General features: G+C 42.3%; 1 protein-coding gene across 1 annotated transcript in view; it reads right to left on the bottom strand.

The window, feature by feature from the left end:
* tsc22d2 (TSC22 domain family 2) overlaps nucleotides 1–23637 on the bottom strand; it is a 40577-nt gene that overhangs the window by 2472 nt on the left and 14468 nt on the right. The window contains exon 2 of the mRNA XM_071530787.1: nucleotides 342–393. Within this exon, the coding sequence (XP_071386888.1) occupies nucleotides 342–393 (52 nt within the window). The remainder of the gene's footprint in view (nucleotides 1–341; nucleotides 394–23637) is intronic.

The raw sequence follows: 23637 nt of genomic DNA, 5'->3' as shown, positions 1-23637 counted from the left end.
TTCCCAGGAAAAGAGATACCAGACAAACAGCAAATGTAAAAGCTTTCATGAACTGGATATAGATTAAATCACTGTTGTGTCAGCTGGTCATAGAGAGCAGCAAAATGGATATTTATTTTTGAAAATGTCTCAGATTGTTATGTTAAATGTTTCTCCAAGTGAGTTTCATGTTCAAGTCAGCAACCATTCTCTCTAAGTGTCACATTTTTCCAACATCCGCAAGTCATTGTGAAACATCATACAAGCCTGTAAAGAATTTGTGTCATCTGACCCAACTTCTTTTTCCAGGCGACACGGCAGACAAGACATGATCACTGACAGCGAAAGTGTGACAGACTCACCATGGCCTGCTCAATCTTGTTATCGATGGCAACGACGCTGGCACCGGATGCACTGTGGAGAGAAAAGACAAGAGTTACAACACGATACTCATCTGTCATCCAACTCCTTTTGAGCGATAACATCTGTTTCACATTCGCTTTGATGACCAAATAACCGATCCTCATGGGTTTTCTGTAACAAATGGAAAACCGCCAACATTACAAGCCTGAGCGTGTCAAATGTGACCTCATAAAATTTCACTTGTACATCGGAGTCAAAACCATGACATCCTTTTCCAACGTGCAGATAAAGAGAGTCAGAGTGGCATCATCTCCCAAAGAATGAGCTTCACAGAGAAACAACGATATTATCTTTTCCAAAGTAGAGGCTAAACAGAGATAGAATAACATGATCGTTTCCAAAGTAGAGGCTGACCCAAAATAGAAAGATGTTGAACTTTTCCAAAAGTACTTGACAGAGAGAGATAAGAGTTGGCATTTTAATGTTTTCAATGCAGTGCTGAACGCTTTCCATCCCACACAGAGACAGGGCTGAATGTGAAATCTGTTTTCAGTACAGGAGAGGAGGGGAGTAAAGAACACGGTCCTCTTATCAACTGTTTCACACAGACCAGACTGTGAATTTAGCCGTGCCAGAGGTTTACATGAAAAAGTATGAGGGTGAGGGGCGAAACGTCAAGAGGTGAAGAGGTTTCATGCAAAATAGTCCACAAAGTAGCCCTTAGAGAGCTTCCAATGGTTCCCGGCAAAAGGAGGAATAATTACATTTCACTGTTATTCCATTACATAGAAGTAACTCAATCAGAAAATGTTGAGGATGACTACTTTGATCATAGCTTTCACTCTCCTCATTGTTGCTTCTACACTTGCTGTACAGACAGTAATACAATTCTATAAAGACAAATATTCTCTAATGGGCTTCCTTATGACAAAATCTTATCAAATGGGGGTATGTGGTCTAAATCAAATGAATTTGGGGATCCTTGGGCATGAACATGTCTGTGATCTCCTGGCCTACATCAATGACACAATACAGTTCACTTTGCAAACCTTCATTAAGCCGGCAGCGGTGAAAGAGCCTCACATGACGCGTTTCATCCAAACAATAGAGGCTCGTGCCCACTCCGAGGCAAATACAGTCAAATCAGGTTCAGAGCAGGGCTTGTAAAAAACAGAGAATAATCAAATATGTCTCATAATCGAGAACAGAGAATTCATACATTTTCACCCGATTTGTAAATTGATCGCTGGTGGCGAATCAGCCGCACCCACGAATTAACTCCTTCAACCTGAGCAGCCATGCACTGTTACTGTAAGCCATTTTTCATTTCAGTGCAAAAAAAATAAATAAAAAAATACATGGATAAAGAAACGGATTCAACTGCGAGTGGCTGGAACGCAAAAAATGCAAACGCTCAATTTCGAGGAGCATCGGTAAATGTGGCTACTGCTGCAGATTTGCACGGATGCAAAAGGTTTTAATGAAATTTGTTGCATGCAAATCGCTTCACGGATCCTACTTTGTTGAAACATTGAAGATCATATTAGACCAGTGCAGTAACATTTTGTTCTACCACCCGCCTCCTCCCTCTTCTCCCGGTGCAAAAGCGTAAACCCTCTTTAACAGAAAACACGATAAACTTACATCAGCGATCAACAGCTCCTTAATTATTTCAATTATCGGAGTTTAGTTCAGGGAAAAAAATGCGGGGTCTTTATCCGTCTAAACGGCTCTTTTCCAGACAGACGGGTCTCTCTTGCTCAACCCACCGCCCTGCTCGGATCTGGATGCAAAACAAAAAGCTCTGACGCGTTTCACACCGCTAGAAGGAGCTCTGACGAGATTCTGTCTCTGTGAGGGAACATTATGTGCAGATAGCCTCGAATAACTATGATTTATAACTCATTTCTCACTGTAGTCTGGTGAGGAGACGAATATAAGGAGATATAAGCTGGATCAAACAGCACGCACACTTGTTTCCTCAAGTCGGTTCCATGGAAATAAGAAAAAAAGAAAAAAAAGGAAAAAGAAAACAAAGAAGAAAAAACATACAAATGACCATGCTGGAAGTTGAAAATAAAGTAAACTACATATCAAACATCCCAGGATTTCATCTCGCCAGTCTGGAACGCTGCGTCCTTGGAGAGGTGTACTTATGTTTGTTTATGTTTAGGTCAGGATGGAGCTAGAGACGCAACTGGTGAAACTGGAAAAAAAAACATAAATATATAAAAGTCCCCATGCTGTGAAACTCCTAAAACACCAAACGATTACTACTAAAACTATCAGGCAACAATAGATAGGTGTATGGAAAGGAAAGGCCTGTGCATCACCGCGTGATGCCCAACAACAACATACGTGCGCTCCAGCATGTGTTTGGAGCACACAAGGAAAAACGTGGAGAGACGCACGGCGCACTGAAAACAAACTGCAGCAACAAATTGCACACTTAAGGAAAACATTGTGGTCTTGCCCACCAGCGGAGAAAACTTCGCCTAATGCCACACAGCTGATGGCAAACTACTTAAAACATCCATGGCACAAACTGAGCGCAAATGGCCATAAAGAGGATCGGGTTTCACCAGTGTAATTGTCCGTGATGGCATTGGCACTTAGTAGATCCATCTGAGTTGGAGCCAAACGTCTAAACTCAATATAAAACTAATAAAAGGGGGCTGATGTAGTAGGAATATGCCACAAAGCCAACATAAAATATAACCTAAAGTGGGATAATGCGCAAACCATGTGAGAGGCAGTGTAACCCCAAATAAAACATAATGCGCACACCACAAACGAGGTAATACAACCTAAAATAAAACCTAATGCACAGATCATATGAAAGGTAATACATCGTAGAATATAAGCCAAGACACACACAGTATCCTGAGTCCATTACCTGATGCATCTCGCCCTGTAAGAAACCAAACGTCCCGAATAAGTCGGTGAGGATCCTGGCGAGCAGGGGAGACTGTAACTCATTCTGCAGCGCATGGTTTCTCCAAAAGTGTTCCAATATAAACAAAAAAAACCCAACAAAGTCCAATGTGTTCAAATTCAACCGCGACTGTGTCTTCTTTTAGGGAAGACAGGGATCAGTGCTTTGGCTTGGAGCTGAGAGTGTAAACGGTCTTTAAAACCCGCACAGTCACACGGCGAGGGACTTGAACTGTGAATACAAGGGGGCGGAGTTCAGCTTCCTTCGCTCAGCCCTTCATGTACTCATCCGGAGGAGTTATATAAAAGTTAACTTATGTACAGCCAAAACATATCCACAGCGACACCCGTGGCACAGCGCGACTTATTTAAATGATGAAAAGCAATCAACAGTGAGAAAATGTATTTATGTTGTTTTATGTCTACTGTACTACACTGTATGACGTCCTGCTAGTAATGTGAAACTCTTAAGTTCTCCACATGTTTCTGCAGCAGTGTCACCAAAACACATTCCTCCACATTTACTGGACTTGGGTCACTTAAACTGATTAGGACTCTTAAAACTTTCCATTCACCCTCATCTCTCTAAGCTTTCATGCATTTCTCCGGTGCCCATGGGTACACACTTCAGAGGAAATGTTTTTTTTTTTTTTTTATCTTGTTACTAAAGATACGATAACCATGTTATCCAATGGTCCTTCAATGTGATCATTCTATTTTAAGGGTACACAAGTTGGAGTCTCTGTAAACTGTAAACTGTAAAATCTGCAGAAAATAAGGGACTTACGGCTGACAGCAAAAAGGGATCTGAAGAACTCATTAAACTGGTATTTTTAAGTATGATAATAACCAAATCAAAGTGAAATAAGAAATGCATAGCCTACATGTTTATGTTTTTCCACTTCAACATTAAGCTTATATTAGGTCAATAAAATTAGGGCAAGTCACTTCATGTGTAATCAAATAATCAAGTAATCAAATTTCTAAAGCAATGTTCTACATTTCTTCCATTTTCCTCTGTCTGTCCCTCTTTTCCCTCTCCAGAGGAAATGTAAAGAACAAAACATATGAGCCAAAATAAAAGTCTTTAAACCCCGAGGGTAATTTTCCCTACTAAGCAGCTGAACATGGCGGGTCATTCTTCCTGCTGTGATGACCTACTTTTGTCTCTTTTGGGTTTAGGTACAGACGGTTGCTGTGGAGGTTACAGATTGTGGGTGATGTATAGGCAGGAGTGAGAATGACAGGTCCGTGCTGATGGGATAACAGTAGGGCAAATGAGTCGCATTCCACACCCGGGGACTCGCTTGATTGTGATCTGAAGGCTGATAAACAAAGAGGGAACAAGACATTCCTCCCTTTGAAAGGACCATTTACACATCTGGGACAAAGAGATACAAGAATGCCCACCGGGTTAGGATGGAATGTGTTTTTTATCAGTAACAAAAACAGAGACAGGCAGGTTGGATCAACTTAGCGTGTCAACTGACCCAGAGATTTGGCCCTGAGGAGTGAAGAGAAGTCTTGGGCAGACAAACGGCACCCAAACTAAATTTGTTGGCATTCGGTGTCCCAAGGAAAACTGTACATTTTATTCCGGGAGGAAGACATGTGGAGGTTTATATAAGGACCGCTCGCTGTGTTACCCACAACACGGGCCTTCCCTGCCGGCTGCAGCGGTGCACACATGTGCTGCTGCCCCCAACAAAAGCCCCCAGGACCGCGAGGCAGCGCATTCCTGCTCTCGACACCCTCGGGCGCCAGGCCAGCGCCTCCAGGGACCGAACCGCGGCGGGAACATCTGTGTCACTGCCACCAGCATGCTGCGACAACACACATCCAAGTTCCCCTGGGGGACAGCAGGGTGGATCAGTGGTTATCAAACCTGTCTTGTCACCAGAAAGTCTCGGGTTTGATATAGAGCTGAATAAATAATCAAAATTGCAATATGAACATCTGCAACTACCAACTTGCAGAGGCTGCAATTAATCAAGGATTTCTCAAGACGGTGTTTAACAGCCCCAGGTAATCTTCTGGTCCATGAATCAAATACAATATTGGTGAAAACCTTTCATCATACTAAAAATCAGTAAATGCTGCACTATTATTTCAAAATCACTTTCTTTGCACAATTTCAAAGTTCTAAAAAGTAGACAACAAGAAAAACTTGTGGTGATAGTTGCAATATTCTGTCAAATAATCGCAATTCGATTTTTTGTCAATATCTTTCAGCCCTAGTTGGATACCCAGAACAGCCAGTGTTCCCATCAACAGCCATGTGTCCTGCTTAAGGGTCCTTCCTCCTGAGCCCCTACCTGTTTACTCATTATACAGTATGTCAGTCTGGATAAGGGTGTCAGCAAAATGCCCTAAATGTAAATGTTAATGAGTTTGACTTGGGACACTGAAACACAGGAGACACGTGCGGGGCCAGAGTGCGGTCTCCTCCGTCTCTCTGGGTTCATCATCATCACATGATGCTTTACGCCGTCAAAAAAGATCCAATGTGTTCTCCATTAGGGGACAGATGCACCGGCACACTTCCCCGTCCCAATGCATACAAACACACACTGTGGGAGGAGGCAGCTGAATAAATCAGACCTCAGCCTTTCGGTGATAACCCCCCTCTGCGAGTGGATCTCAAAACAAAAGGGTGGGGGAGGAGGTGGGGGGTGGGGGTGTAACAACAGATGATTGCGCTCCCTGACGACTCACTGTTGTCCTCTTTCAAATGCAGAGACCTGGATTAGCCTAAATACAATGGCTCTTGTAGTTCATCATCTCAATAGCTGCAATACAGTTGCTAAACCAGATGAGGTCAGCAGAGGTTCCAATTACTTATGGCACAAAACCTCAGTGAAAACCCAGAGAACGACTCTAGGCAATAACAGTTGGGTAATTTCTTCCCTGAATGATCACAATGAATTCATTTATTGTGCTGCTTAAAGGGAAATTAGTCGACCAGGAGTTCCAGGAGTTTTTAGCTGGCTTAAAAAATGAATAGGTAAAAAAAATCTACCTCTCCTTAGCTCTTACTTAACTTATTTATTTTCCTAGAAAGTCTCTCACATGATCATTCAAGGGTCACAACAACATTGCCTCTTGTGTTCATTACCATTTGTTGCTTGTAATGTCAATGATCAAGGAGTTGAAGCTTGTTTGCGCTCTTTGAAACTCACTCTGGATGGGAGTGTCAGCCAAATGCCTAAAATGTAAATGTGAAATGCTTAAAAAAGTGATCAATTGAACTTTATGCGACTTCTCTATTTGGCTTACTTAAAGGTCATAACAGCTGAATAGCCTAACCATGCTGGCCCTTCACCGCTCTGCTCAACTGATGATCACCCTGCCTGAAAACACAAAGAGGCCAGTATTTTTGCAAGAGGGCGTTCTCAACAGGGGATCTGTGAGCCCTCATGTTTACCTATTTAGTTAGATAAATTAGATAATGGCAGCGTTCACATCCAGTTTTCCATTGGCTCTTACACTGTCATAAATGTCTTAACTCAGTTCATGGGCCACTGAGTGTTAAAATCTTTTCTTTAATAAGTGTAAATATCTGCCAGTGGGATTTCACAAGAATTTTCCACAAGTAAGTGGCACTATCTTGTTAGTTTTAGATTATTCTGCCTTATTTTAAGATATTGCACTTTGTTTAAAAAAATAATAATCTTTAAACATCTTAAACCGCATTGGAAACAAGTTAAATTATCTCATGGAACTGGCACATATTCTCAATTCTCAATGTAAGACATTTTTTGCAGTGTAATCTTTCCATGTAAAGTTCCTAATGAGGTGCTGAGGGTTGACTGGTTGAGGGGATTTAACAACCACTGACCAAATGTAACATTTGCTTGTTGAGATTTTATTTTTCACTGGTAGGTGTGAGTAAAATGATCATTTGGATCGCGAGCTGCTTGGCTTTGGAACTATAAACCTGATCAGGGAGGCCAGTTTCAAGGAAATTAAAAGGCCATCCACATGGTTGTCATGATCCAAAAGAACAACTTGAAACCTGGAGAGCGCAACGGGGAAATGAGATACACAAGGCAGCACGCAAGGTATGCTTGGTATTGGATGATGCATGCTTTAAGTTTGTCAGAAAGACTTGAATTTGCATATTGCACTGAAACACAAAGCGAAAAAAACATTTTGACGTGCCCCGATCCTGATTCCACTGTAAAGCAGGTAGTCATCTTTCCAACGATGACAACTGCAGGATGCTGGAGATAAGGTAATCTGTTCCTCTGAATGAGGTAGGCGTTTTGTTTTTTTCGGTGGCTGCATTGTTGGGACTTGTCGTCTACATATGGTGTGGTTCATGTTGACACAACGGAAACTAAACAAAAGAGGGACCTCAGAGACCCCCGGACTGCGGATGGAAGCTGTGGACTCGTTTTATTTTTCCGGTGCTAAATGGGAGTCATGAGCTGGGTGTCTCTGCTGCCACCGAGCTTCCCTGTAAACAGACCGAAGGAACTGGCCCACTCGCACTCTCTCGCCTGTTGCATAATCCCCGGGACTGACGCACAAACAGCTCCTCTATCTGCTGAAGTCCCCACATGTAGCGCTGGAAGCCCACCGGCCCGCCCTCCCTGGACTCATAGGCACCTCTGACGGGGGTCACAGCTGGTGGGCCGGCTTGAGGACAACTGGGAGTGTGTGACGGGACGGGGGTCCGCAATGGCTAAACACATGCAGGGATCAGATCCGAAATCTGGCCAATGAGGCGAGCTTCATCCACACACTCATCAGTTACAGCCGGGTTAAGGAGGGTCTCGTTATTTTGGCCTATCTTGAGGCTAGAATAGCTGCCAGCTGGGATGTTTGTTAGTGGTTGACAACCCTCTCCCACCTCCACCCCCCTAAACAATAAAGAGCAAGAGTGTAATGTGACCATCAAACTCCATATGCAAACACAGCGGGGGAAGCAGGGCAAGGGTCCTCCAGTCTTAAATAATCACTGCCAAAAAAGCGTTCACGTAAGACCAGCTCCTCAGTACGCACCGTGTACTCCTGTATCATATTTCACTACCTTCTCTCTGCTACCTTGTCTAAGTGATAGGGCCCTGTGCCACTCATTTGGCTCGATGAGGATTAAGACCCCACTGGAATGTGTTAAAAGTAATAGTGTTACTCCTGAGGCTTAATGGGAAAATCCTGGCACCTCACCGTTAATGAGCCTCTGTATTCAGCGGAGCATTTATCACGGGATCAAGGACTTAGCCTCATTTGGGCTTCCTCTCTGAAGTGGAGGGCCCGGGTCAGCCCGGGTCATTTTAATGTAGTTAGGAGCTGTGCTGCAAAACACCGGGGCTAATACGCGTCTCAGCTGCTGCTTCTCACCCCGGCTTCACCCTGGCTGTCTGAAGCTTGAGGTTCAGTCATGACTTGACATTGCACAGCAGGGGGGGGTGGCTGAAGTTTAGAAAAGTGAGTTTGTGGCCAGATTGAATCGCTGGACCAGGTGATAAAACTGAGGTGAAATGAATAACTCTCTCCCCTCCCTCCCTCACTACTATTGGGGTGCCCATGAGTTTGGCACTTGACCCTCAGCCAGTTGACCCAGGGAGGATGCTCAATAGCCAGAAGTAGAAGCCTATGACTATATTGGGCAGCTACCAGGTGTGAATACATTTCACTGTGTGAGTGGGCGATGCTGAAAAAGAACATGTGTGCTCAACAAACTTATCCTGGATAAATAAAGGTCAAATGTCAGCGGGGTTTCCAAAGATAAAGTTGACAGGATGAAAATGTCTCCATACAGGGCAGAGTCTGAGAGACGCTTCTGTTACGCAAGTGTTTTAAATCATCGGTGGTTATGATGATCTCCATCCATTCCTCCCTGTGTTTCAAAGGCTCGTAAAGTTTAAGATCTGAGCTCTGTGCAATGTCGAGTCATGTCATGTCCATCAAGACCTGCAGTCAGTGGTTTGGGGGGGGGGCCCTCCAGTGGAGCCACTGATAATCCGTTCAAAATTATGTACTTAGTGTTGCGTACGGCCCTTAGCAAAACCCTGAAATTGAATTGGTTTGGGTGCACTGAGGACATGACCTGCAGGCTGTTGCAATTACAATGGGGGGTGGGGTACAATTGAAGCAATAGTAAGAGTAAAGACGGGGTATTTGGTGAAAATGAAAGTTAAATAAATGGGTGACATTTTATAAAAACACCATCATTTTATGAGAGAATTTCTCATTTCAGGCAAACTAAGGTGACGAACAGGGTCCTTTCCTAACACACCAGCAATGAAACTCTTTCCCTTTCCCACGTTCAACTTTCTTCCTCCTCTTCATAATGAAATGTTTGTTTCCATGTCATAAACAGCGGCTGCATACCTGGTCTGGATCAAATCACTCTCCATGGCAGAGCATGGGGCCGCTGGTCAGGTGCGCTCAGTCGGAATATAAATCTGTCTTTTCTTTATTGTCCATAATCATAAAGTTGTTCATTGTGGGTTGAGGGCAGTAAAAGGGCCGCTGCTGCTGTAGTTGGGACCAATCACAAACTCACAATGGTTCCATTCAGCGGGCCAACTGATAGCCTTCCTGGAATGTTTACAAATGCAAGTTCAACTTGTAATTTAGTTAGGTTAAAAGAAACTGAGTCATCTCTCGCTTGTTGCTGTTTAAAGTAGAACTGTCAAAGGACTGTTACATTGAAAAACACAATTTTCCAGCTTTCTGCTTGGTTATGAGGCTACTTGGGCTGTAAATTGTCATGAATGAAAATTGAAAATCAGGTTTTGTTATGTTTTAAATGTACATAAACATATTTTCCATCAAGAATTACGGTAAAATTGGTTGCATTTTTTGTCCCAGCTTTCCTAGTTCCTGGAAATGCACGACCCTCTTTATCACAAGTGTGACTGGTCTGTTGTGACTAGATTGCTACTTTTGAAAAGCTAATGATTCGCATCATTAAACATGAAAGATAGTCGTTGTTGTGTAATACCAGGGTGTCAGCCTGCACAAAGCCCAAGAGGAAAATTTACGGTGAGATTGGTAATTTCATTGGCACGTATCAGATGGCTCCGTTTCTATTCAGTGTCCCCATGCAGCGGACTGCTTTCTAAATTTGACTCAACACTCGGGTTTGCCAAGTTTGCCAGGTTGACACCTGTCATTCCATTAAATCAACTCAAATAAGCAACGATTTGCAGGAAGCCACCACTATTTATTCACAGGTAATGTTACCTTTCATATGCTATTGCCTCTAATGCTTGTGTCTGTCCAACAATTTTTATGATTTTCATTATTATTTATAGTTTACATGCATGGTCACCTCCAGTGTGTGATTGGCCGTCAACTTGTCAATCAATGCTCTATTGTTAATGGAAAGGATACATCCAGAGTTACCAATGTGGGAGCATAAAGCCAGTAGTTTTTGGTGAAACCTTTTTTTTTTGGTGATTTATTGCACTTTTAAGGTGATTTGCCAACAGCACAAACTGAATTAAAAGTCACCAACATGGGCCTTTAACAGGAAGAGATTTAAGCAGAGTGGCTGCAGATGTGGCATTGTAAAGATAAACAGGCAGGCATGTTTTGATCACCACAACTTAGCAGATACTTGCTCAAAATACCATTACTGGATGTGCAAAGACCGCGAGTGATCTGGGAGCACACCGCCCAACTGAGGTTTTACATTTTTCACAAGGCAATCATTTTCAGGAATGCTCCTTTGTGCCCTCAAACTGTTTGCAAGCAAGTCCCCCACTTCCAACAAGTCCAACCTTGCAAGAGAGCTGGCTCGAGACAAAGGGAGGTGGATTGAGGCGGCTCCCTCAGGTTTACCTGCGGTTAGTTGAAACAGTTTTGAATAAAGCTTCACTGTTAGTCGCGGAGCCCAGAGGCAATCTATAGCTGGATGGTGAACAAACAGAAGCTCTAAATCCTTAGCCAGCTAAGGCACCGCACTTACAAAACTACTACTGTTGTTTGACGCAAACGTTCACATTTCATCTGGACAGGCTTGCTTTGAAGAACATTATGGAAATAAAGACACGGACTATGGTGCATCTTTCATGCTCAGCACAGTGCGTCACACACACATACAAACACTTATTGACTGGATATGACTCATGACATAGTTTGATCTGTAGTACTCATTTGAACTTCTTTTTTAAAGGTTACATGACTACAGCTGTAACCGATGATGTGAGCGTAGATAAACATGGGGGATATTCACATGCCACCCATCATGCAGTGTGCAACGCTTAACAAATCAATTGATGCATGGGACCAATCCCTAACATCACAAGTGTGAAATCAGACTAGGAAAGAAAAGCATAAACCATAGTACTCCACCTATTCCACCCAATATAAACAGCCATGAGCTGTAACAAATTTAAAATACATTAGCTCAGCTCCTTGGAGCAGGGGTTCCCAAAGTTTTTCATGTCAACGACTGCCAAGTAAATAAATCGGCTTTAGACCAGAGCCATTTAATGGAGGTTTTGTCCCCGGGACGCCCCAGCTGAGCTAAGGTTCTTGTTGTTTGCCTGTAATGTAGATGGGAAATTACATTGGAGTGAGTAAATCCTTTGATCAGAATACACATTACACATTCTCTCATTGTGCTAACTTCTGGCTAATGAAGTACCAGTGAAAGTAAACTAATCATCTTCCTGGGGACACCCTGGAACCCCGTCAAGGACCCCAGGGGGTCCCTGGACCCAGTTTGGAAATCACTGCTTTAGGGGTCTTTGCTTAAGACATTCTCAAATAATTTCACGACACGGCAAGCCTCCCACATGTTCACCATACTTTGAATGGGATGTGTCCTTATGAGCAACTCCAAAGGTGTTTGTTGGCAGCAAATCAAATATCCATGGCAGAGAGTCAAGTCCTCAAACAGCCTCGATGAGACCGCACATGGGAACGCTTTCAACTGCCTCAAAATATAACAAAAGAGAGGCCATGACTAATGCAAACCACGGAAAACCACCACAAAATGACATCAAAAATCAAAATCAACTGGCACTCCTGAGGTTATTTGACAGGTACTGAAGAGAGGATTAATTAACAATACATGTGATAATATAACCTACTCTACCAACCTAATCTACTCAAGGCAGGTTCCTCAGCTCCACAACTAAATGCTCTGTATCGTAAGCAAGTAAAGAGTAAAGTAAAGCAAGTAGTAAAAAAGAAAATATCCTAATACGAGGCAAATATGAGCACACTCCGTTGCACAGGAAGAAAACAAGGTTGCAACCAGAAAGACAAACTAACGGTGAGGATTTTCTACACATTTGCCATTTCAAAACTGTACTTTTTCCAGACAAATTTCCTGGACTGACTTTGAAGATTTCAGTCGGTGTTCATTATGATGTATGCTGATACATGACCAGGTCTCTCTTGAAAAAGAGATTGCATCTCAATGAGACAACCTGGTAAAATAAAGGTTCAATAAAATAACGGCTTGGCAAAACGAGTCCACTACCCCATATGATTCAACAGCTGCTAATTATCTCCATACCAACAAAACAAACAAAACAAAGTCAAAACATGAAATGACAGCGGCGTCTACAACTACATAAAACATGTATTTATACGTGTATCAGAATTGACAAAGCATTTTTCCATACTTTTCCAGACTGTATGTCTAATTCCAAACATTTTTAAGACCTGGAAATGATCAAATCAGTTTCCTATACTTCAGACTTTCCAGTCCTATGCAGGAACCAAAATCCATGCAGCAGAACAATAAGACACATTTTACACTAAGGTTAATATTGGTTATTTAACCCAATGTAATTCTGCAGCAGTGTGTTTCTCAAAATATTTATTTTATCTTTTTGTAGTAGTGTTGGGGATAATTTTTCTAAACACTGGCGCTATATTTTTTGTATTATAGGAGAACATTGAGCTAAATTTGGTAATTTCACATGTTCTTGAGCCATGGGAGTAGTTTCTCTCGCTGTGGTGATACAGCAGGATGAATAAGGGAAACACTGTGCTGTGAATTGACCTTTGAGGTGAATTCGGTTTAGTTGGTTGCACTTCACACAAAAAGACCCAAAAGCTCACTACTGGTCAGTTATGAGTGTTGTCTCTATTGATAAATCTATGGTGACCATAAGTCTACTTTCTTTCATTCTTTCCTCGGTCATTTCTTTGGCTTTAGGATCAAATTCTTCAGAGATTTGTATTCACTTTCCCAAAGTTAATGAGGCAAAATGAGACACTAATCATCGGCTTCTCATCTCTCCTAATATACAACTGACAATCCATCTTTACAGAGTATTACGTAACATAACACAGCCTGCGTCATGTTATCTGCTATTTGCGGCGCTAAAACCCCCTGGTGCTACGCTGCGCAATCCGCAGGGGCAAAAGAAGAAACCTGAGCGCCGGATCCTCGTGACTGGCAGAATGTGGACAGTCAAAGTGTCACCGGGTCCTGAAGCGCTGCAAGGACAGAGTGTCACAGAATCCATCCTGACACTTCCTACAATGCCATGCTTTCTCCATGCATTGCACACTCGCGGGTACGGGTGCACTGCTAAAAATGTCCAGCTTGGCAAGCCATTAAATTTAGTACTGAGTCTTAAAATCCTACTATTCTGTAAACAAGGGAGAACATCTACCAATGGGGTGAGATTAAGATTCGATCAATATGGGTTTTTGAAGACTGATACCAATATTTTTAGACTGACGTCGCTAAAAGCTGATATCTCCAATATCTTGTAATAATGTGAACATTTTTCAGCATATTCAGTGTTTCCCTCAGCATTTAATTGTTGTAAGATGGGGAAAGCCTCTGAAACTGCATTTAGACCATCACTGGATACTAAAACTCTACACTGAAACTCAGACTAATGAAATTCTCACAGGGTTAGTAGCTCTTTAAGGCAGGGTGACGCCACTTCTTATTCAATGGCAGGGAAACTGTGGGATACATTTCTGCCTTTAACTGATGAATTTATATCCAAAAAAACATAACTGAACAATTAAATCAATAAATAAAATGCTGGCAAAAAAAAACTCACTGCATGTTTTCCAGACTGGTTTTATGTAGCTGTGGTCAGTGAGGAACTTCCATCATATCAGAAGCGGACGACATTAACCAGACGATCTAGGATATTAAATAAAAGGCCAATATCGGCCGGATATTTGGGCAAACCGATATATATCAGCCTAAGCCTAGGTGATTCCAGTAAATGCCTTATTTCAAGATAGTGTCACATTTCTAAAAAAAACTCAGAAACAAGTGAAACTGCATTAGAAACTTGTGAAACTGTCTCGCCTTACTGAGTATGTTGTTTAAAAAATATGATTTTAAGACTCCTTGCCAGATTAAATGACTGGTCAAAATGGACATATTTTGCAATGTGGGGGAGTGGAGGGTCTGGCGTATCCAGCCAGTCCAGGCCACACACACACACACACGCAGACACACACCCGAGCTCATACCTATCGTTGACAGGCTTTGACCCTCGTAACCTGCTAGGCCGGAAAGCCTGGTAGAAAGCAGTGGATGGGTTCCTGTATTTTAACAGGGGGGAAAAAAGAGACAGGAGAAACATGAGTACGGGAAGAGAGACATGTACACAGGGAGGGAGAGAGAGAGAGAGAGAGAGAGAGAGAGCAAGAGAGTGAGAGCAAGAGAGTGAGATGAGGAAGAGACATGCCAACAGAGAGAGAGAGAGAGAGGAGGGAGAGAGACATGTACACAGGGAGAGAGAGACATGAGGAAGAGAGACATGCCCACAGAGAGAGAGAGAGATGAGGAAGAGAGACATGCCCACAGAGAGAGAGACATGAGGAAGAGAGACTTTACCACAGAGAGAGAGATGAGGAAGAGAGACTTGCCAACAGAGAGAAATACTGTGAAAGAGAAAGAAGAGGAAGAGTCTGAACTACGCTGAGAGGTCAGAGATAGTTGGTGCTATTCAGAAATCACATGTTGTATTAAGGCCAAGGGCTCTTAAACATTTTGGGCCCTGTGTTCCAATCATAGCACATTTAGCCTTGCCCTATGATGCAGGCTACTGAAAATAGACTATTACATTTGTCATGTGCGGGACCCACCGGAAAAGGGACTGCAGCCAATTTTTTAGTCCTGACATTAGTTTAGGAAACAGAGGATCTACACCAACAGGCTGCGAGAATTATCTTTTTCGTCAAGGTAGTAGGGAAGTCACGATACATTTAGCTCAAGGTTCGGTTCGATACACAACGCTGGGTTCACGGTTTGATATTATCACAATATTTTGAGCAAAATCTGAATGAAGGCAACTGTGACTGAAAAAAAATCCCTTTTTTATTTCTGAATAATAACAAAAGTGGAAACCATACAGGGGCCGACTACAGGTTTCGGCAAATTAAACCATGCATTTCGACAGATTTTTGTAGCACAGAATTTCGAGTCAAACTTTCATTACCTCTCCAGGCAACAGGATCACATGTCACCTCCGTGTCAGAGATTATCAGGATAGAAAGTTAACTTTTTGTGTCATTTCTTGTCAGGAAATAACTTTCATGAATTTACTGGATACTTTACAAGCCGAACAGAAAGGATACTCCAAGCAGCGGAGGTATTCACCCTGGAGGTAATACAACCTGCTTCCAAATCTCAGTTTGAATTTAAAAATGGTGAAAGAGTAAGAGTTTTGGTGGTCACTTAATAAGCTTGGCTGTAACAAGGATCTATTTGTTTAAGTGAAAATGTTCGTAAAATATTGAACTGAAGACATTTTCCCCCTCATATTTATTGTCTGAATACAAGGACTGACAGTATGTCAAAGCTAAATGTGAGTTTTACATGTAACATAATGCCATTTGGTGCACGCTTTTACCCAAAGAGCCTTACACTACCATGAGTGCATACATTTTTAGCATGGGTGGCCCCATGTATTTTGAGCCTGTAAAAGGTTTGTTTACATTTGTAATGTTTGCACACACTAGTGTAAGACAGATCTGTGTTTTATGTCTTGATGGGCTCAGTAGGCTCCTAAAAGCTTATTCTCCATCTACAAGACAAACATGCAATACTAAAATGTGTCAAATAAATTCCAGATTGCCGTGTACTGAGGTGGAGTGCAAGAAACAGGGCATTTATGTGAACAATTTGTTAAAGCTTTTGCAGTTCTACAACCATTATGAGAAATCAAACCCCAAAACAATTCTCACTAGAACCAAAACTCAAACAAAAGGACAATCCAGGCACTCCAAATATAAACATATAACCACAAGGAAGAAAATACTTAAAAAGCCTTTATTGTAGTGGCTAAATCATTAAAAAAGCAAACATGTTTCGACCACTGTAGGTCTTCTTCAGGGCTTTAAACACCCTGTTTTTTTAAGTATTTTCTTCCTCGTGCTTATATTTTTATATTTGGAGTGCCTGGATTGTCCTTTTGTTTGTAGCACTCTTTTTTCCCCGTTTTCCAAGAGCACCCGATACATTTTTGATCCTAGTTTGACAATATAGAGAAATCAGTCATTTCCTTTTTTAGAACCAAAACTCATTTCACAAAATGACAGGGATGACATGCAAAGTTATGGGTCTAATGCTGTTTGGACAAAACTGAATGCAAAACAAAAACAAACACAAATGAAAAGTCAGTTTATAGATTGGGCAAATGCATCAATCCCGCAGGCTCCAAGTTGATGTCAGTGACCTTGCTGTCTGCACTACAAATATAAAACTTCCTATGGGAGACTTGGCCCACAATAAGAGCAAGGGTGGTCTCCAAAACCGTAAACTGGACAGTTTCACGAGGACAAAAGCGGGCGGGAGATCGGAATGCACCTAGGAAACTAGAAAAGCAGTTTCTAGTTCAGTATCCATCCACTACTGTATTGGCGACTATCAGGGATGATTTACAGCCGAGTTTTTCCAAATCTGAGCCCATGACAGATTTATCTCTGCCCCGCCTCACCAATAAGCAGGACACGTTTTTAAAGAGTTGCCTCATGAACTAGTAAGGCGTTTAGGCGCTGCAAGTTTCAGAAGCACGCAAACAACATACCTCCAATACAGCAGCTGTGAGCTCGCCTGTCTGTCACAGCTTTGGAAACAGCCAAAATATGTGGTTTTATTGGGGAGGGACAGAGTTTTGAAGGCACGATGAGTTCATTAGGGTGACGAAAGAGAGGCATGCAGAAATAACTAAAAGAGACAAGAGAAGCTGAGTGAAAAGAGGCAGCCTAAAATCGAAGTGAGGGATGGAGGAACGAGCGGCGCATCATCTCACGTGAGCCGCCTGCAGCAGGTTCACCTTTTGACTTCAAACATAAATTGTAAAGAAAAGAAGGCTATTTTTCAGGGTTCTGAGCAGCACTGCAGCATACACAGGCCAATATACAGTGAACAACTTAGGTAGTTAATGGTTTAAAGGACAAAAATACTGAACCGACCTAGCAGAGAGGTGAATCATACTTGGGCCTGATATATCTCATATACTTAATAGACAGTTGTAAGCTGTAATTAAGCCTAATGTCTATATGAACCGTAAAATAAAGCACTGCTATGTCATCAAATATAAATCAGGTAACTTAATTACAGTCATACTTTAGGCATCTTTACATGTATCACTCTTAAAAGTTCTGCCACATTGTAAACTAAACAAACTTGGCCTATTTGAGTGGATGGATCTTGCATCTTTGCTGGAGGCAAATACTCCTGTAGTCAAATGAGCAGCTTAGTGTGTGTAAAGGTAAGAGGCAAAGAGCTGCCAGGTAAGGTGGAATGAACTTAACCTTATCTGGCTGACCTGCAGCCCCGAGTTGATTCTTGCTAGCAAACGTGAGAGGAACACTCGTGCATCCCCGCGGCAGTAACTTGAACAATAATTATCTCACAGTTGACTGATCTGCGCCTAAGTGCACTTGACTTTCAGGCGAAGGCTTGTCCATCAAAAATTAGTGTTTATGGTTTCCTTATGCATTAGCTGATGAAAAACGCCTCTCAGTACCTGCAGTTCAGGCCACTGCTTGTCCAGTGTTTGCGTGACTCCGGAGAGAGTGGTGTCAAAAACCATGAGCAGATGTGAGCGGAGTCGTATGAGGTGATTTCTAATCCCTGCAATTGGGAGTATTGTAGGTAGCCTGGGTCTATTTTTTATACTTTATTTATCTAGGGAAAAGTTGACTGAGCACACATGCTCTTTTTTTAGCAATGCCCTGCTTCACATTCACACAGTAACACACATTCACACCTGGGAGCTGCTCAGGACAACCAGTCTTCTACTGTTGGTCACTGAGGAGCTCAGCTGGATCATTTGGAGGTGAAGTGCCTTGCTCAAGGACACCGCGATGGTAGCTGTTGAGGGAGGGAGGAGGATTACTTATTCACTTTCAGGGAAGACTTTCCAGGGAATTGAATACTGCCACCTCAGTTTCATTAAATGCAAATCAAAAGGGCTATAACTCTTTTATAACAGTTGCATTAGAGCTGAAATTATGTCCCCGAGTTACTAATAAAGTATGCCGACGTTACATAAAACACAACCAAACACTAAACAGGACAGTAATGAACAGTATGATGCTTCTCTTTTCCTGCTTGTTTACAGAAGTTGTGTCAGTTTATCTTCTTAGTAAATGCAGACTAGTAAAATTAATTTAATAATCAAACAGGCCAATCTTGAATGGCCAGTGCAGCTACATTCAACAATGAGAACTTTGATTTGGTGGAAATCACATTAAAAGGTTATTGTTGTAAAATGGGCATTGGAAGCAAATTTAGCCTTGAGAATGAATGCAATCAAGACAGTCACCCTAAAATAGTCCAAATGTTAAACAAGGCCCTTTGTAACTCCATTATATATTGTAATAACTATGCAAAATGTAATGCAATGAAACCTCATGATGTATTTAGTAAAATGCTGGACACAATGTAAAGACTTTCTGGCAGATAATGTAATAAGTTGCATTTTCTGATGATGTAATAACTTACTGTACTGTAAGACAAAAATCTTTATTTTAATGGGTAACTCTTTCATGGCCTGTAAATGTTTTCCATCAAATATGGCACTCAAAATAAATTTGATAGGTATGTTATGGCATTATTCACCCAAAAAAAAATTGCAAGTCAAAAAGAAATTGCATAACCAGCACATAACGTAATGCCACTCACGATAAAAAATGTGTGCACTTATGGTACTCTGGATAAAAGTGTCCACGAAACAGTAAGTTATGTTATGCTATGTTGTGTTGTGTTATGTTATGTTAGAAACAGAGTATCCACCCTGCAAAGAGGTGCCAAAAACTGGGTCTCACACTGGGTGAATTGCCTGAAGCAGAGTCACGCCAAACTGTCAGATCTGAAAGAGCGTTCGCTGGTCTCATGATGTCTGCTTGACAAGGGATTTAGCAGCCAGAACTTCTGTCAATAAAGAACCTCTGTTGCAGTGTCACAACCCTTTTCACACATAAAGGCCCTTTCAATTCAAACATGCAGAACTATTGGCAGCAGCAACCAAGGTGAAGGATGTTACATAACTTGATCAGTGATGACAATGTTCTCAGAAACAAAAAAGGTAATTCAACAATGCAATACAGATGATATAACGATGATCTAATAGTAATAGTAAGGTTTGATGATGGTCCAACTCCCTGTACTTATCAAAACAAGTAGGCCCATAAAAAGCCCTGTGCTCTGACAGGTTAACAATCATGACATAACACATACAAGTTGAATAATAGAGTCTCAAGTGGGATTTTGCCTATAAAACCTATTCAACTCCTAAAGCCTCCTCAGAAATAGGCTGCTGCAGGAAGCGATAGGCATCAAGGAACGCACACTCCCTTAGGTCACTTAAGGAAAAGTGCTGCTTTTAATGAAAGGTAAAAAAAAAAAAAAATTACACTTCCTCCTTTTAAATAACTTAAAAACAAGGGGTCTTCAGTTCATATACTCAACATAAGAACCGTTCCTTCAGGCAGGAAAACATGAAGGATCAAGTGCGGTTTTGAACTGCAAGAGCCCTTGTTTTCCTGAAGTCGTTTTTCCTGCATAGCGGGCTCTTTGCTGCTCCTATGCACACACACACGGGATGAAGCTGAAAGTATCCATACACGGACATGACTACACGACTATATGTTGATCATACCACACAAGCTCATTGTGCGGGGAGGTTTACAGCAGGATGCAGCAGGCAGGGTGAGTCAGCTGGATGGAGGGATGAGATACGCTGCAGTGGATGGATTTGTTCTCCAAGAGCAGTGATTAGGCTACACCGTGGGAGAGGGGAAGAGGCTGATTGGGAAACAGGGCCGTGCCTCTCTGTATGGGGCAAAGCCTGGAGCCATAACCTAGTCAGGCAAAGTCCCAGCTGTGCAGTTAACCGCCACCCCACCCGACCATGGCCTCTCCTAAAGGCTGGAGCGTGTAGGAAGGCTGCAGTGGAATGGCGTGGGTGAGCGTCTCATCAAACGGCTAAACCTCGACAGAGATGAGAAGAAGGCGGGGGGGCATCGCTGACTCACCTGAACAGAGCGCTGGGAATAAGATCACAGCTCAGGCCTTCGCTCTGTTAAAGGCAGGCTGCAACACTTCTGCCGAGGCTGCCAAAAATGTAAAGTCAGTGAAAGACGAGTGAAAAAATGTCACACTAATATGAAGCAGTCTCGTAAGCGAAGGGTGTTAATTTCTGCTTAGGTTACACATAATTGTTACCATGGCTGGATGAGTCAGGCTAATTCAGAATCTGGGGTGGCCCATTCAGCCGGGTGGCAGCTGATAGCATCAGCCTAGAGGTACAAAAGCCAACCTATCTGCTCAATTGCACTAAGCAGGGCTCAAGTTCATTGACTCAGCCGGTTAAATAAAGCGCAGAATTGGGTCCTGAAGCGTGACGCTGACCCAGTGAACTCTGCCACGTCGGCCCCCAGGTCTGTTTCTGTCTGGGCTAGTCAGCGCCGCTCTGTAACAACACTGCCCCGTCACTCTCCAGTGACTCTGCCTGGGGTCGAATGGGCAAGCCGGCCAGCTGAGGAGAACAGATCTGACACGAACTAAAGGGGAAGTGTAGTGCAGGACACTAACACGACAGACCGAAATGATTCAGCACGTTGCTGATTCTCGGAAAAACAAAAACAAAAAAAACACCTGTCATTCAATTTTTTCATGTTGTTACATGAACTGAACGTTTACATAGTCTTTGCCCTAGATCACAAGTTTTGTGATCTAGGGCCAAGGAATCTTGAATTACCTGGTTCCTGAAAAGTTGATCTTTTGAAGACACATATTGTGTTAACCAGCAGCAGTAACATCTATTCTGCAGCTCCTCATTCCTTTACAATGAAAGCAGTAAAATTAGCCGAGTCCCGCTCATCTAACAGGCCATGCACCCACCTGTGTAATAACACTCTGACATAATGGCATCTATTCTCCAACATATACCATCATATGGATTTTTTTCAATATCGATGTATATCACAGTTTGGCTCACGTGTGCCAAATCATAATGTTAGGGTGTGACGTCAAACAAAACTGAAATTTTCAAACAATATTCCTTAAAGAAAAAGTATTTTTTGCACACCTAAACGTCTTTGAGTGACAGATGCATAGGGCAAAAACCAAAAAGGTAGATACTGAGAGAGAAATATAATCCTGCACACTGTGTCTACACTTACATAATACTTTACTGCAACGTTTCAGTCATAGGACCTTCATCAGGCAAACATTGTCTGTGATGTTTGTTTACCTGATGAAGGTCCTATGACCAAAACATTGCAATAAAGTATTATGCAAGTGTAGACAGTGTGCGGTTTTTAAGTAAAACATGCTTGTTATCATCAGTTTAGACAGAAGAATTGTATATCCCAAAATCACCATATCATGACAATATGATTCTACTGAAAGACAATAAACGATAATATTGGGAGGGAATCCTACCTCTAACCATGGCAAGGTTAGTGCCATGCTGTATTTGTTGAGCTATTCAATAACACACACACACACAAACACACACCATGGCATTGATCCAACGTCTTCTCAGCTGTTGCATTACTCCACTGAGTTTACATGTAGGAGAGGGCAGAGGTTCACATCTCCAGTCTCTCAAACACGCAGCGGAGGAAGCGCTAGCAGATTCCTGTGACAAATCACAACCAACTCCCTTTACATACCGTACTGCGGGTGTGTCTTTCGGATATTTCACTGGCTGCCCCGAGGAAAACTTCCCCTGATCTGGAGCGTTCTCAAGTACGGGAAGCTTAAAGCGCCTCCCCTCCCTTCTACAGTTCCACAGATGAGGATGAAAAGGACGAAGCACAGAGAGGGATTTGATGCTGAATGCGCCACGATTAAGTTGTCACAGTTGGCATCGTAACGCGCCTAAGCACTTTCTCGACTTAATCCTTCGTAATGCCTCAAATCGAATCATTTCACTGTGTACACGCGTCCTTACGGCAACCATTCAGGATCCTGTGAAAACACCTGACACCGATTAACAGATTGGGTGCAAAACAAAAATAGTAGTGCCTTTCCCTTCATCATTGTAGCCACATCACATCCTCCTCTCTCCCATGTGCACTTGTTTCAAGTACACACATCTACCCAGTTCATATTTCTTTACTTAGCACTTCTGTATTATATATAAACATTCAAAAGATACAAAAATATTTGTTATTGTCTAGGCATTGTGGCTTTGACTCTCCCACTCCTTACTACCAGTGGTTTGAAATGTTAAAGCACATTTATATGAGCTTAATCTGACTTAACTCTTATTCTCCGGCTGTATGTCACTGGATAAGAACGTCAGCTAAAAGCCTGAAAATGTAAAATTTAAAATGTAAAATGTGTACTGTCTGTGTGACTGTGACTGACTCGGATTGAGCATACAGAGGCATGACGGTGTGAAAGCTGGCGCATACATTCGTCATCACCTGACTCGTCATCATCTGGAGGCACGAGGAATTGCACCATAGTGCAGATCAGAAGGCTGAACAGGCTCACGTTAGTTAACCGCTTGTTATAGGGCTGGAAGAGAAAATCAATATTAAAGCAATCAAATTTAAAGCATCAAGAAGATTAAAAGCCTTGGAAATCTTGGATTGTCACAATGACAACTTGTGTTTTTATAGTTTGCGGGTATTTTTTAATGAGGAAATCAAGTGATTACAGTCTGATTCTTTGTAGAAAAGCAGACGCCGTGTACCAGTGCCAAACATAATTTCTCTACTGCATGATGAAATGCGCTCAACAAAGAGGAATCAAAAGAAGTAACATTTCAGACGTGGTAATGGTTACACACACACACACACACACACACACACGCACGCACACACACATAAATACAGACACGTCTATTGTTGGGCGCCAGGAGACAAATGATGACATCATCTGGATGTCCTCAAAGCATGAAATTAGGGGGCATGAGTTGGGGCACATTAATGACGAATCCA

The sequence above is a fragment of the Centroberyx affinis genome, unplaced genomic scaffold (assembly GCF_046629955.1).
Source record: "Centroberyx affinis isolate AG114_WGS23_722 - 3 ecotype Tasmania unplaced genomic scaffold, CSIRO-AGI_Caff_v1 ptg001979l_1, whole genome shotgun sequence".
Classification (NCBI taxonomy): domain Eukaryota; kingdom Metazoa; phylum Chordata; class Actinopteri; order Beryciformes; family Berycidae; genus Centroberyx; species Centroberyx affinis.
This window is presented reverse-complemented; position numbering and strand designations above follow the sequence as displayed.